Source organism: Fundulus heteroclitus, chromosome 24 (genome assembly GCF_011125445.2).
Source record: "Fundulus heteroclitus isolate FHET01 chromosome 24, MU-UCD_Fhet_4.1, whole genome shotgun sequence".
Classification (NCBI taxonomy): Eukaryota; Metazoa; Chordata; class Actinopteri; order Cyprinodontiformes; family Fundulidae; genus Fundulus; species Fundulus heteroclitus.
The window spans coordinates 2,226,627-2,239,003 of NC_046384.1; the positions used below are offsets into that span (position 1 = coordinate 2,226,627).

Here is a 12,377-nt window from a genome sequence, read left to right on the forward strand (position 1 = left end):
TCTAAACTGAATCTTTCCCATCGTTGTAACATTGTAAAGATCTAGTTGTTGATAAAGCATGTAATGTGTTTCAGTGTTGGCTGCAGATGTTAAAGAAGAGGCTCCTGAAGAACAGAGTCCTGAGGGGGAGCAGCAGGAGTCAGAGCCCCTCCACATAAAGGAGGAACAGGAGGAACCCGGGGCCCGTCAGGAAGGAGAGCAGCTCCTTGTGAAGGAGGAGACTGATAGCAGCTTTCCATTAACTGCTGCTCCTATCAACAGTAAGGATTGCTTTACTTTGTTTCTGGGTCCTGTGTTGCAGCTAAAGGCCAAAACTCTCTGGATTCATCAGCTTCCTATCAGACAAAATGTCAGCTCAGTCTGACTCTACGTGCTCCCATCCTATTTCTTCAACCTCTGACTAGAGGCTCCAGTTCAGATCTCCTGACTCTCTAGGTCAAGTGTTCATGCTAGAGTCTGCTGGTCTATGAGGAAACACAAAGCTGCTCTTGCTGCTGAAACAGACTCAGCCAGGATCCCAGTTTCCCTTTTTATTTTTCTCTACTTCCACTCTGTGTGTTAAAATGCTTTATTCTTTGGGTATGTTCAAGTCTTGTATATGTCTGTGGTTGTATTCGCACAAAATGAGAGCCTGTGTGGAAAACATTCCAGTGTTTCCCATACTTAGACTCTGCCTGGACGGCCTGTAAAAGTAAATTGAAACTGCCCAGGAAGATAACCTCCCCCACCCAAAAAAAAAAAAAAAAATGGCTTGATTGTATAGCACCATATGATAACAGACATACAGAAAGCATAATATTATGCAGAGCTACTGGAATAAAGGCATCCTGAAATAATAAGCCTGACATGATGACATAACAACAGTTAAACATATATTGCTTTAATTTAATTACCATGGTTGTAACATTTCCAATGTATCCTTGTTTATAATGCATGTAATGTTTGTGTTTCCACCATATATTAAAGGAGATGCCATTGAAAACCACAATCCTGAGGTGGACCAGCAGGAACTGGAGCATCTCTGCATAAAGGTGGAAAGTGAAAGAATCTGGGTCAGCCAGGAAGGAGAGCAACTGAATTTGAAGGAGGAGACTGAAGATACCAGGTTTCCATTAACTGTTGTTCATATAAAGAGTGAAGATGAGGAGAAACCTCAACTTTCTTACTTTTATCAACAACAAACAGAAGTCAGAAATTTTCCAACCGGCACTTCAGCTGGCTATATAAAAGGGAAAATTAAAGAGGATGACTCAAATGTGGATTCAATGACAATCAACACAGGAGAGAAAGGTTTTGGTTGTGATGCATGTGGGACAAGATTTTCCATTAAGTCAGCTTTAAATGCACATATGAGAATCCACACAGCTGACAATATAAAAGTGAAAAATAAAGATAAACCTTTTGTTTGTGATGTATGTAGGAGAGGATTTTCCAGAAAGTCACATTTAACCTTACACATGAGAATACACTCTGGAGAGAAACCTTTTGGTTGTGATACATGTGGGAGAAGATTTTCTATCAAGTCAGCTTTAGAGAGACACATGAAAGTCCACACAGGAGAGAAAGCCTTTGGTTGTGATGCATGTGGGAGAAGATTTTCTGTCAAGTCGGCTTTAAATACACACATGAGAATCCATACATCTGACAATGTAAAAGTGAAAATTAAAGATAAACCTTTTGTTTGTGATGCATGTGGGAGAAGATTTTCCAGAAAGTCACATTTACCCTTACACATGAGAACCCATTCTGGAGAGAAACCTTTTGAGTGTGATACATGTGGGAGAAGATTTTCCATCAAGTCAGCTTTAAATAGACACATGAAAATTCATACAGGAGAGAAAGCTTTTGGTTGTGATGCATGTGGGAGAAGATTTTCCAGAAAGCTATATTTAAAGAAACATATGAGGAGCCACACAGGAGAGAAGCCGTTTGGTTGTGATGTATGTAGTAACAGGTTTACAGATAAGTCGGACTTAACTAGACACATGAGAATCCACACAGGTGAGAAACCTTTTGGTTGTGATGCATGTGGGACAAGATTTTCCAGAAAGATTTATTTAAACAAACACATGAGAAGCCACACCGGAGAGAAACCTTCTGGTGTTGATGCATGCCGTAAAAGATTTACAGAGAAGTCAAATTTAAATAGACACATAAGAATCCACTCAGGAAAAAAACATTTTGGTTGTGATGCTTGTGGAAAAATATTTATCAAAAAGTCACATTTAAACTCACACATAAGAACCCACACATGAGAGAAACCCTTTGGCCGTGATGCTTTTAGAAAAAGAATAGACTTTTGGTCACATCTAAAAACTACACGTGAAGCCACATGGGAGAAACCCCATTTGTGGAAAGTCTTTTACCACATTCCTCACAACCAAAGTCACATTTAAACTTAAACACGAGAATCCACACAGAAGAGATACTCTTTGGTTGTGATGCTTGTGGAAAAATAACAGGAGAAATCCCTGTAATTTCCCACAAATGAAAATTTGGGTGTGACTGTGATAGTTATACTGCCCAAAAAGGCAGTTATACACCAAATTACAAATGCCAGAAAAGCTAAAAATAAAACAAGAGCAAGTATTGCACAGTTATGGATGGCATGGCATATTTGGGTACAAATTAGCTATTAGGTCAAACGAAGTAAAAACAGCAGCTGATTTACACAACAATGTGCGAAAAATGGCATGATAAATGTATAGACCATGTGTCAGAGTAGCTAAAGTGTATAGAATTGCTCCTTAGCATCTGTGAGACTACTGATAGTTGGTCAAGAAATGCAATATTCATTTAAGTAGAGGGTTTACAACAGCTGGTTGACAACGATGTAAAATAAATATGCAATATGCATGATTGCACTAGCTACATCTGGAGTTCTAAAAACCATGTGCCTATGGATTTCATCATCTATGAGACAATGTAAATTCATGATCATGTGCAACCATTAGCATATTAGCTCTAGTGCTCTGAGAAGGTTTCAAATACCCGATTCGATCCCCGCAGACTGCTACTGTGGCTCCATGAGCAAGACCCTTAGCCCCAGATTGCTTTCCACGAGCTTTAATGACTTCCCACTGTTCCCTAAAGGAATGGATTAAATGCAAAAGACAAATTTCATTGGAATGTAAATGATTAAATTTGATTTATTCATCTGCTTATGTTTAGAGTCATGGTCCTCCTGGAAGGTGAAACCCAGTTTTAACCCAGAGTCCAACAGGTTTTCTTCCAAGATGGCTATACATTTGGCTCCATCTATCTTTTCATCAAATCTGACCATCTTCCCTTTCCCTGCTGAAGAGAAGCACCTGGTGTTGCTACCACCATATTTAACAGTGATTGTACAAACCACTCTATAGCTTCATATATGTATCTTTTGAATAATGATATTTTTTCTGGATTGATTTCATCAAGACATTGAGTATTGTGATGATCCTACAATATACCATCTTTGGTATCACTATTACTGATCTATAAAAACATTAAAAACTAATGACACTTAGCCTGTCAGAAAGCCTAGTAGCCCACTAGGCTTAAAAAGCAGTGAGGCAACCTGTGGCAGTCATCAGAGGACTTCTAAAGGTGGCAGCCTGGTGAGCAGATGGAGAAGTCTGCTGTGTAGAGGGTGATCAGAAATTGTGCCAGCACAGTTACCTCTGGTGCTCCCATACTGCAGACCAACCTGTCAGAGACATGGTCCCATGTCCTAACATACTGCGGTCGACCAGGGAGGTAATCCCGTATCCAAAGGGAAAGTTGGTGGTCCATTCTTGACTGCTCCAGCTGGTCCTTCAGGAGTCCTGGTTGGATCATCTTGAGAAAGCAGGAGAAATCAAAGAATATGGTCCTCGTGGTGCTTGCAGGATTCTCTAGATGGGCCAGAACTCTGTGTAGCAGGTGTAAATGGCATTATCAACCCTGATGCCAGGCTGGTAGGCAAAACTGCAGGGGATCCAGTGAAGGCCTCACCAGGGGGTGAAAATGGTTGACCCTTTCAAGGGTCATCAGGTGTGATGTTAGTGCTGCCAGCCTGCAGCTGTTGAGGTCCCTGGGGTTTGTGGTTTTATATGCCACACAGGAGGTTTTCTAAAGCTGTGGTACTTTCCTCTAAGCTGACTCCGCCAGCTGTATGTCGCTCCGCCTAGCTTCACTCACATACATCTGGGACATTGCCCATAGAGAGTGATTTTTCCAACCAATTTTATTGTCTGGCCAATCAAGACGCAGGGCTGGAGTTTCATAGATGTGACATAGTGGAGACGCGACCATGACGTGAGACTGTTTTGATAGCAATGGTGGCTCGTCGAGGAAGCAAGCCTTAACATTGATGCTGCTATTAATGTTAGCGGTTAGCGCAAACCATATTAGGAGGCCTTTAGTCTTCAACGCGGTCGGCCCGGGATCGACTCCGACCCGCGGCGCTTTGCCGCCTGTCTTCCCCCTTCTTCCTGTCAGCTCACTGTCAATAAAACGCGTGCCACTAGAGCCGCAAAAACATTTTTTTTTCCTGCATTGCTCTCATCAGCATCTCAGGTGAGCTTCGGTGTGAGTGGTTGAAATAGCACGTCGATAAAAATGACAGACAAGTGGCTTATCCAATCATATGCAAGGATTTTTGATAAGGCCCAGCCTTCAATAAAGGCAATTCCTATGGAGGTGTCCCAGATGTATGTGTGTGAAGCTAGGCGGAGCGACATACAGCTGGCGGAGTCAGGTTAACTTTCCTCTGCTTCTGGCTGATTTTAAACATGTGCCGCACAGCCATCCATGCAGCACCTCAGAAGCCAGGAGCTAATACAATGTGAACCTGCAGCCTTCCTCACTTTGGTCTTCACTTTGGTGCTCACTTGGACCATTGAGATGGACAGGGTGGCGGAGGGGGCCTGATTCATGGAGTCATCAGATGCAGAAGGGGGTGGGGTTGCTGAGAGCCCAGATACATGCAGTCCCTGGTAGAAGAATAGCCAGTCATCCAGGATGAGGGGAGCTGATGGACACAATCTATGTTTACAGTGGAGGCCAGAATTTGCTCAGTTAACCAATTAATGGTTGGCATCAATAAGATGGCCCTGCTGTACCTGCACTGATGTCCTCCACTTAGTTTGTGAAGGATTTTATGTTTCCCGTGATAATGGAGGGAAGTTAGAGTTGGCAACTGTCCCATAAGCTGGGAAGTCGTATCAAAGAGGAGGTCACACAACGGTGCAGCTTTGTGTCTCTTAAGGGTTAAGTTTAATGACTAGAATAGAATAATAAATACAATAGAATAACTAGAGTACATTAATTACTACAAGTAAATAAAAAAAGTTAAAAAAAAACATAATAAAAATATAGAGCCGGTGTTGTGGGCTGCCTGCTTTTGCGGAGCTCTTCCTTATGAGACCTCAAAGTACCGTGATGAGATGTACTTCAAATTTAAGCACATTTCTCAATGGTAGAAACCGTTTCGATTTGTTGCATATGGAAAAAGATTTTCCTCATTCACATTTGGGGAAAAAAAACGATGAGAATCCACACAGCTGACAAACTGCGTGGTTGAGAAGCTTGTGATAAAAGATTTGACAAAATTCAATATCTAACTTCCACATGATAATGAACATAGGAGAAGAATCACTTTTTAGTTGTGTTGTTTGTGGTAAAAGTTTTTCCCTTTAGGCAACTTTTGACATAAAAGAATCCACACAGGAAAGAAACCTTTTGGATGTAATATGTGTGGTACACAATCTACTTTTAAGACAAATCTAAAAGAGCACATTTTAATTAACAAAAAAAACTCTTGCTGGTTCTGACTATGGAAAAGAAATAAAAACTGAAATGGAAAAAAGGTGTTTTTAAAAAAAAAAACTAATTTCTTTCCTTAATTACCAAGAAATATTAAGTACCGTTTTTGTAAAGGAAAACTTGTACAGAAGAATATAATAATGTTTCAACAAGCAAGCTTACTACTATAATGAAGAAATTAATAAAATTCAACCTAGAGGCCACAAGCATCTGATAAAACTACTCCAGAGAGCAGAGAGGTGACCTCACTTCCTCTGTCACCGCAGAACAACTTACCTTTACATATCAGGCAGGCAGACTGACTTTTTGCTTTTAAATCTTCTCTTAAAAAAACTTTTTACCCAGTGGGAGATTTTAGTTTTCAAGTTTTTTTGCTTGTTTTTATGTATATGCTCTTTAATTTACTGTTTTACTCTGTCATGTTCTGAAGTATTTGGTTTTTAGGATCTGTAAAACCCTTTGGCTGACTGAGTTGTATCTTAAAGTGCTTTATGAATAAAGTTGTTGAATTGAGATGATTATTAGTCAAATTTTATCTTGATTTGTTTTGTATAAAGATTAGGAAATGAAATCAATGGAAATGTGTCCTACAGTTCAATGCATAAATCCTGCAAGGATAACCCGGTTATAATTTATTCCACATTGTAGACTCTTCAAGCAATCTTTTTAGAAATATAACCATTATTTTAGTTTTAGTTTTGGCATATTTGAACCTGGAACCATTGTAATAAAACAAGGTAGGGTGTAAAATAAAAATTCTGTTGTAAACATTTGTGTCTATATATTTGATAGAATTATTTTTACTATTTTCTATATATTTTATGTTATTTACTATGTTCATTGCCCTTTCGCGTATTTACTCTTTACTAAGAAGTTTTAAGGTTTTAGTTACTCAGATATTAAAGTGTATTCCATGTGTATTGATTTGCTCTCTGTCTCTCATCGTTGCAGAAAGCAGAGAAATATGTTGTGACTATAATAAGTGTTTTTCTAAATATGCCTGAAACTGTTATGAACTGTATTCTGCCATCTGGACTGCTTACGCATAACTGTACTGTGTGAACTGCTTGGTATTATCTTGAAGGTCACAGAGTGTTTGCTTATTCCTACCCCTTAGCTTGACAATGTAACCAGGGATTCCTTTGGATAATAAAAAGAGAGGAGGCAACGGGGTATGCTTTAGAGCGAGTAGGACATCTTTATTAAGCATTTCCGTTCATTCTCCTTGCAGGATTGAAAACTAACTTTCCTGTTGTCTCTCCTCCTTGTGTTTGTTTAGGCAAGGCAAGGCAAATTTATTTATATAGCACACTTCAGTACAGAGACAATGCAAAGTGCTTTAAATGATTTAAATATAGGAATAAAAGCAAGTAGGGATAGAATGTAGAAACAAAAAAAGAACATTTAAAAACAGTAAAACAGTTTAACTTGAACATTCAAAGGCAATTTTAAACAAATGTGTTTTTAATCTCGATTTAAAGGAACTCAAAATGTCCGCACTTTTACAGTTTTCTGGAAGTTTGTTCCAGATAAGTGGAGCATAGAAACTAAATGCTGCTTCTCCATGTTTGGTTTGTGTTCTATGCAGAGAAGGCTGTAGCCAGAGGACCTGAGTGGTCTGGAGGGTTTATACGCTGATAACAAGTCTGTGATGTATTTAGGTGCTAAGCCATTTAGGGATTTATAGACTAACAGAAGTATTTTAAAGTCTATTCTCTGAGATACAGGGAGCCAGTGTAAGGACTTTAGAACTGGGGTGATGTTCTCTAGGTTCTTAGTCTTAGTGAGGACGCGGGCAGCAGCGTTCTGGATCAGCGGCAGCTGTCTGATCCACTTTTTAGGAAGTCCTGTGAAAACAACGTTGCAGTGATCAATTCTACTAAAAATAAACGCATGGATTAGTTTTTCCAGATCCTGCTGAGACATTAGTCCTTTAATCCTGGAAATGTTCCTCAGGTGATAGAAAGCCGACCTTGTAATTGTCTTTAGATGCTTTTGAAGGTTCAGGTCTGAGTCCATCACTACACCCAGGTTTCGGGCCTGAAGAACAGGGTTTCGGAGAGGACCCAGGATGGACCCTTGGGGAACTTTTTGTCGTCTGGGATGTAAAGTTACCTACTGACACAAAAAAGTCCCTGTCCTTCAAGTAGGATTTAAACAAGTGGAGTGCTGTACCAGAGAGGCCGACCCAGTTCTCCAGGCACTCTAACAGAATGGAGTGATCGACAGTATCAAATGCTGCACTGAGGTCCAATAGTACCAGCACGGTGGTTCTTCCACAATCTGTATTTATATGGATGTCATTAAACACCTTGATAAGGGCGGTCTCTGTACTGTGGTGAGCACGGAAGCCAGACTGGAATATGTCAAAGCGGCTGGTCGTTGTTAAGAAGGTGTTTAATTGTTGAAATACAGCTTTTTCAATAATCTTACTGATAAAGGGGAGGTTTGAGATGGGCCTGTAGTTCTGGAGTAGTAGTTTGTCTAAATTGTTCTTTTTCAGCAGTGGTTTGATATTTGCTGTGTTTAAGGACTGGGGGAAAACACCTGACAGAAGGGACGTGTTTATTATCTGAGTCAAATCAGATGCTATGCCAGGTAAAACTTTTTTAAAGAAAGCTGTGGGTAGAACATCAAGGCAGCAGGAGGAGGAACTTAGCTGCTGAATGATCTTCTCTAAGCTTTTGGAGTCTATTTGGCTGAATTGGGACATTTTGTCAGAAGTAGTTCCAGCTGAATATGGCTTTGGTTCTGGTGTTGATATGGTAGTACAAAGTGATCCTCTAATTTTTAGGATTTTTTCAGAAAAAGAAGTTAGCAAATTCATTGCAGGCCCTGGTGGAGTGGAGTTCGGAAGCCACTGACACAGGAGGATTTGTTAGCCTGTCGACTGTGGCAAATAAGACACGAGCATTATTAATGTTTTTCTTGATGATCTCTGAGAAGAAAAATTCTCTTGCATTTTTCAATTGTAAGTCATATCTGTAAAGTCTCTCTTTATAGATGTCATAGTGAACCTGAAGTCTGTTCTTTCTCCACCTGCGTTCAGCTTTCCGACATTCACTTTTTTCACCTCTAACTGCTGGAGCATTTCTCCAAGGAGATTTTTTCTTCCCGGAAAGAACTTTCACTTTATCTGGAGAAATGCGGTCAATGATGTCTGAGACTTTAGAATGAAAGTTATCTACTGAGTAGCAGCCCAAGGTTGAAGTATCAGAGTAAGCTTGAATAAAAGTTTCCGCGGCATTGTCCTTAAAGGTGTGTTTTCTTACGATGTCCCTTTGGCTAGATGAGTCACTGGAAATGATGCTTTCAAAAGTAACAGAAAAGTGATTGGATAAGGCAACATCAGTTACATTGACCTGTGAAATCTTTAGACCTTTATTGATGATCAAGTCTAAAATATGTCCCTTTTTGTGTGTTGGCTTTTTAACATGCTGTGTTAAACCAAAGTTTCTAAGTGTGTCACACAGTTCTTTTGCACTTCTGTCTTCAGGGTTGTCAACTTGAAAGTTGAAGTCTCCAACAATAATTAAACAGTCATAATCAACACTTATCACAGACAGCAGGTCACTAAAATCCTTAAAAAAGTTTGATGTGGACTTAGGAGGCCTGTACACATTCAGAAACATAGTTCGTACCGGGCCCTTTACCTGGAGAGCCAAATGTTCAAAAGAGTCAAATTTTCCCAAAAACACCTTTTTACACTTTAGTGAATCATTAAACAATGTTGCTACTCCTCCACCTTTCCTTTGCTGTCTGCTCTCACAAAGAAGAGAGCAGTTTGGAGGTGTTGACTCTATTAGTATAGCTGCTTCACTATAGTCATGCAGCCATGTTTCTGTTAAAAACATTACATCAAGATTATTGTCAATAGTGAAGTCATTAATTAAAAGGGATTTTCCTGACAGAGATCTAATATTTAATAAACCCAGTTTATATGACTTAGTGGTTGATGATGTCTCTGTGACAGGTTGCATCTGACAGTTTATGACTTTTAAGTACGACTGATTATTCCTGTCTGTTTTCCTTTTGCTTTTCTTATTTCTGCCACGTATTATCACAGATATTCCAAAATCTCTGGCGAAAGGCCCAGGCTGATGCTGGGAACTGTCATGTCTGATAAACGTGTGGCCAGGGTCCAATCTGTATCACAGCAAAGTAATTTGGAGTTCCTCAGTACCAGAGTGTTCTGTGATACATAGAGGAGGAGGATCTGAGGCTCTGAGGCCTTTGGAGAATCCTGGTTTATTCACAGCAGAATGGCTATGTGGAGAGGATGTCATCTGTAGGCCAATCTTAAATACTTTGTTCATGTTGTGAGAAAATTCCAGAAAAGGAACTTCTGGGCTTTGTGGAGAAGAAGGGGAGGCAGGTCCGGTCTGGACCGGTGTTCGTGACGATGGAGGTTCTTGGTCCTCTCTTTGTCCTGCTGAGATCTGGGATGAATCGTCCTGTAGCTCTGACGTAGCCTCATTCTGTGTCATCTTTCTGGCCATCTTTATCTTCGCTTGTTCGGGCTGCACTGGGCTTATCATTTGTTTAGGCACTGGATGTACTTTGTTTTGGAGCAAAGCTGATGACGCATGGTTCACAGAATAGAAGATGTTTGAAATCAGCCGTTTTGCACCTGACCTATTTAGAGAGAAACGATTTCTGTTGACCAGATGTCTTCTTTCCCCAAAGATGTTAAAGTTGTCTATGAAGGTTAGAGTTGTTTCTTTGCATGTTTTTTCCAGCCATTTGTTTAGCATCAGAATTCTAGAAAAAATCTCATCTCCACAATTAACGGGCGCATGAGGGCCACTAAGAAACACCTTGACATTCAGGCCATCAACAAAGTTCAACAAACGAATGTAATCCTCTTTTAATACTTCTGATTTTCTTATCCGGGTGACGTCCTTCAGGGCTTCAGCTTGTATTATGAGGTTTTCCAAGGTCGGACGTTCTTTCAAGACCCTTGGAAGGTCTGTCTGAAGGATGTCTGTTAAATCAGACACCAGGCCACCGTTCATATCGTTATAAATCAACACCTCTGTGTTTTTCTTGTTACAGAAATGTTTAATCCCCCTTACAGATCCATTGCATAATATCAGGGTCCTTGACCCTGTGGCATGTCTGTTCTCTGATGTCTTAGAACCAAAATCGTTGACATACCTCTGATTTTTGTCCTCCTGGGTCACATTTTGGAGCGGAGCAAATCTGTTTAGTAACGGAATTCCAGCATTTCCAGCAGGTTTACTCCTATCATTTGTTTTGAGAACAGCCCGCTGTTGTTTCACTTGTCTTGGGACATCTCTCTGTAGTCTCGGCCAGTTTTCTTTGTCTAGGTGTAGGGTTCGTTGATCCTTTGGTCTTGCACCCAGAGTGGTCCAGGGATTCTCATTTTCCTCAGGGAACTGTTTGTTCGCTGAGTCGCTGGGCTGGTGGTCACCGCTAGGAATCACAGGCAGGGTTGTTTCATTTCCATGTGCGGCGTTTACATCATAATTCACTTCAAGTTGACAGATTTTCAGTTCCATAACAGCTATCTTCTGTAAAAGCTTGTCAAAGTCCATTGTGGTGAAGGAAGGCATCTTTTCAAAATAAAAATAAAAAAATAAGTAAAAGAAAATAAATAAAAAAAACTAAATCCAACTTTAGGTTAAGAGATAAAAAGGAGATAAAAAGTAAAAGGCAGGAAAATGCAAGCAAGCAGAGAACAGAGAAAAATGCGTCCGAGCAGGCAGAGAGGCATCTATGTTTAAATACAATAGTCTGTACTGTATGCAAGCTAAACACCTTGAAAAAGAATGGTCTTGCACAGCTTTTTCCTATTGTTGCCACTCTGCAGCTTTAGTGTGTCCAGTTTTGCAACATGGTGCAGCCTTAGTTTATAGAAGGCAGATACAAGCAGTGAAATCAGCCCGAATACATTTATCTGCAGCACAGGAATGAGGCATCTTCTCTGATCCATATTCGCTACAACAGAACTTAACTTTTTTTCTGCCACATACAATATGGCGGTGACGTTGACGTGCGAACCTGCGCCCACCGGTACGGATCGGCTAGTGACAAAGCCTAATGCGCAGCCGCGTTGATCACTTCCGGGTTCTTTGTCCTTGTTCTGCTGTGAGACCAGAATCGGGAGTGTTGGTGAGGCTGGAAGAGAGCAGCAGCTGCTGCAGGTGATGAAGTCTGGAAAGAAGTCCAGCAGCTGGAGGCACAGCGGAGAAACTGGAGGGAAGCAGGAGCTCAAAGAGCGGCAGGACGCAGCAGAGGAGACACCAATGATGGGGGATGTTTTCCAGCCCAGAGTTCTGCTACACCGATTAGGTTTGGAGATTTCCTTCTTCGTGCTAACTGTGTGGATGGAGCTAAAGTTTAGGAGCCGTTTTCAGCAGCTGATGGATTCCTCCTCTTCATCACAACTCGTTGCAGGGTTTCCCCCAGAAGACTGACTAAGCCTGCAGCTCTGCTTAGGAGGTGCTAATGCTAGCTTAGCATGTAGCTTAGGAGGTGCTAATGCTAGCATAGTATCTAAGATAGGAAAGCTAATGCTAGCTTAGCATGTAGCACCTTTTATGTTTAACGTGTTTATGATCTGCCTGTCT

At 40.6% G+C, this 12,377-nt stretch overlaps 2 protein-coding genes across 2 annotated transcripts in view; both read left to right on the top strand.

The window, feature by feature from the left end:
* Nucleotides 1-12,377, top strand: part of LOC105921678 (NLR family CARD domain-containing protein 3) — a 1,041,521-nt gene that overhangs the window by 54,195 nt on the left and 974,949 nt on the right. The gene's annotated exons all lie outside the window — the stretch shown is intronic.
* Nucleotides 218-4,192, top strand: LOC110367912 (zinc finger protein OZF). The gene is made up of 2 exons (XM_036128335.1): nucleotides 218-260; nucleotides 967-4,192. Exon 2 carries the CDS (start codon nucleotides 1,266-1,268, stop codon nucleotides 2,253-2,255), a length of 990 nt encoding a protein of 329 aa, XP_035984228.1. The 5' UTR covers nucleotides 218-260; nucleotides 967-1,265; the 3' UTR covers nucleotides 2,256-4,192.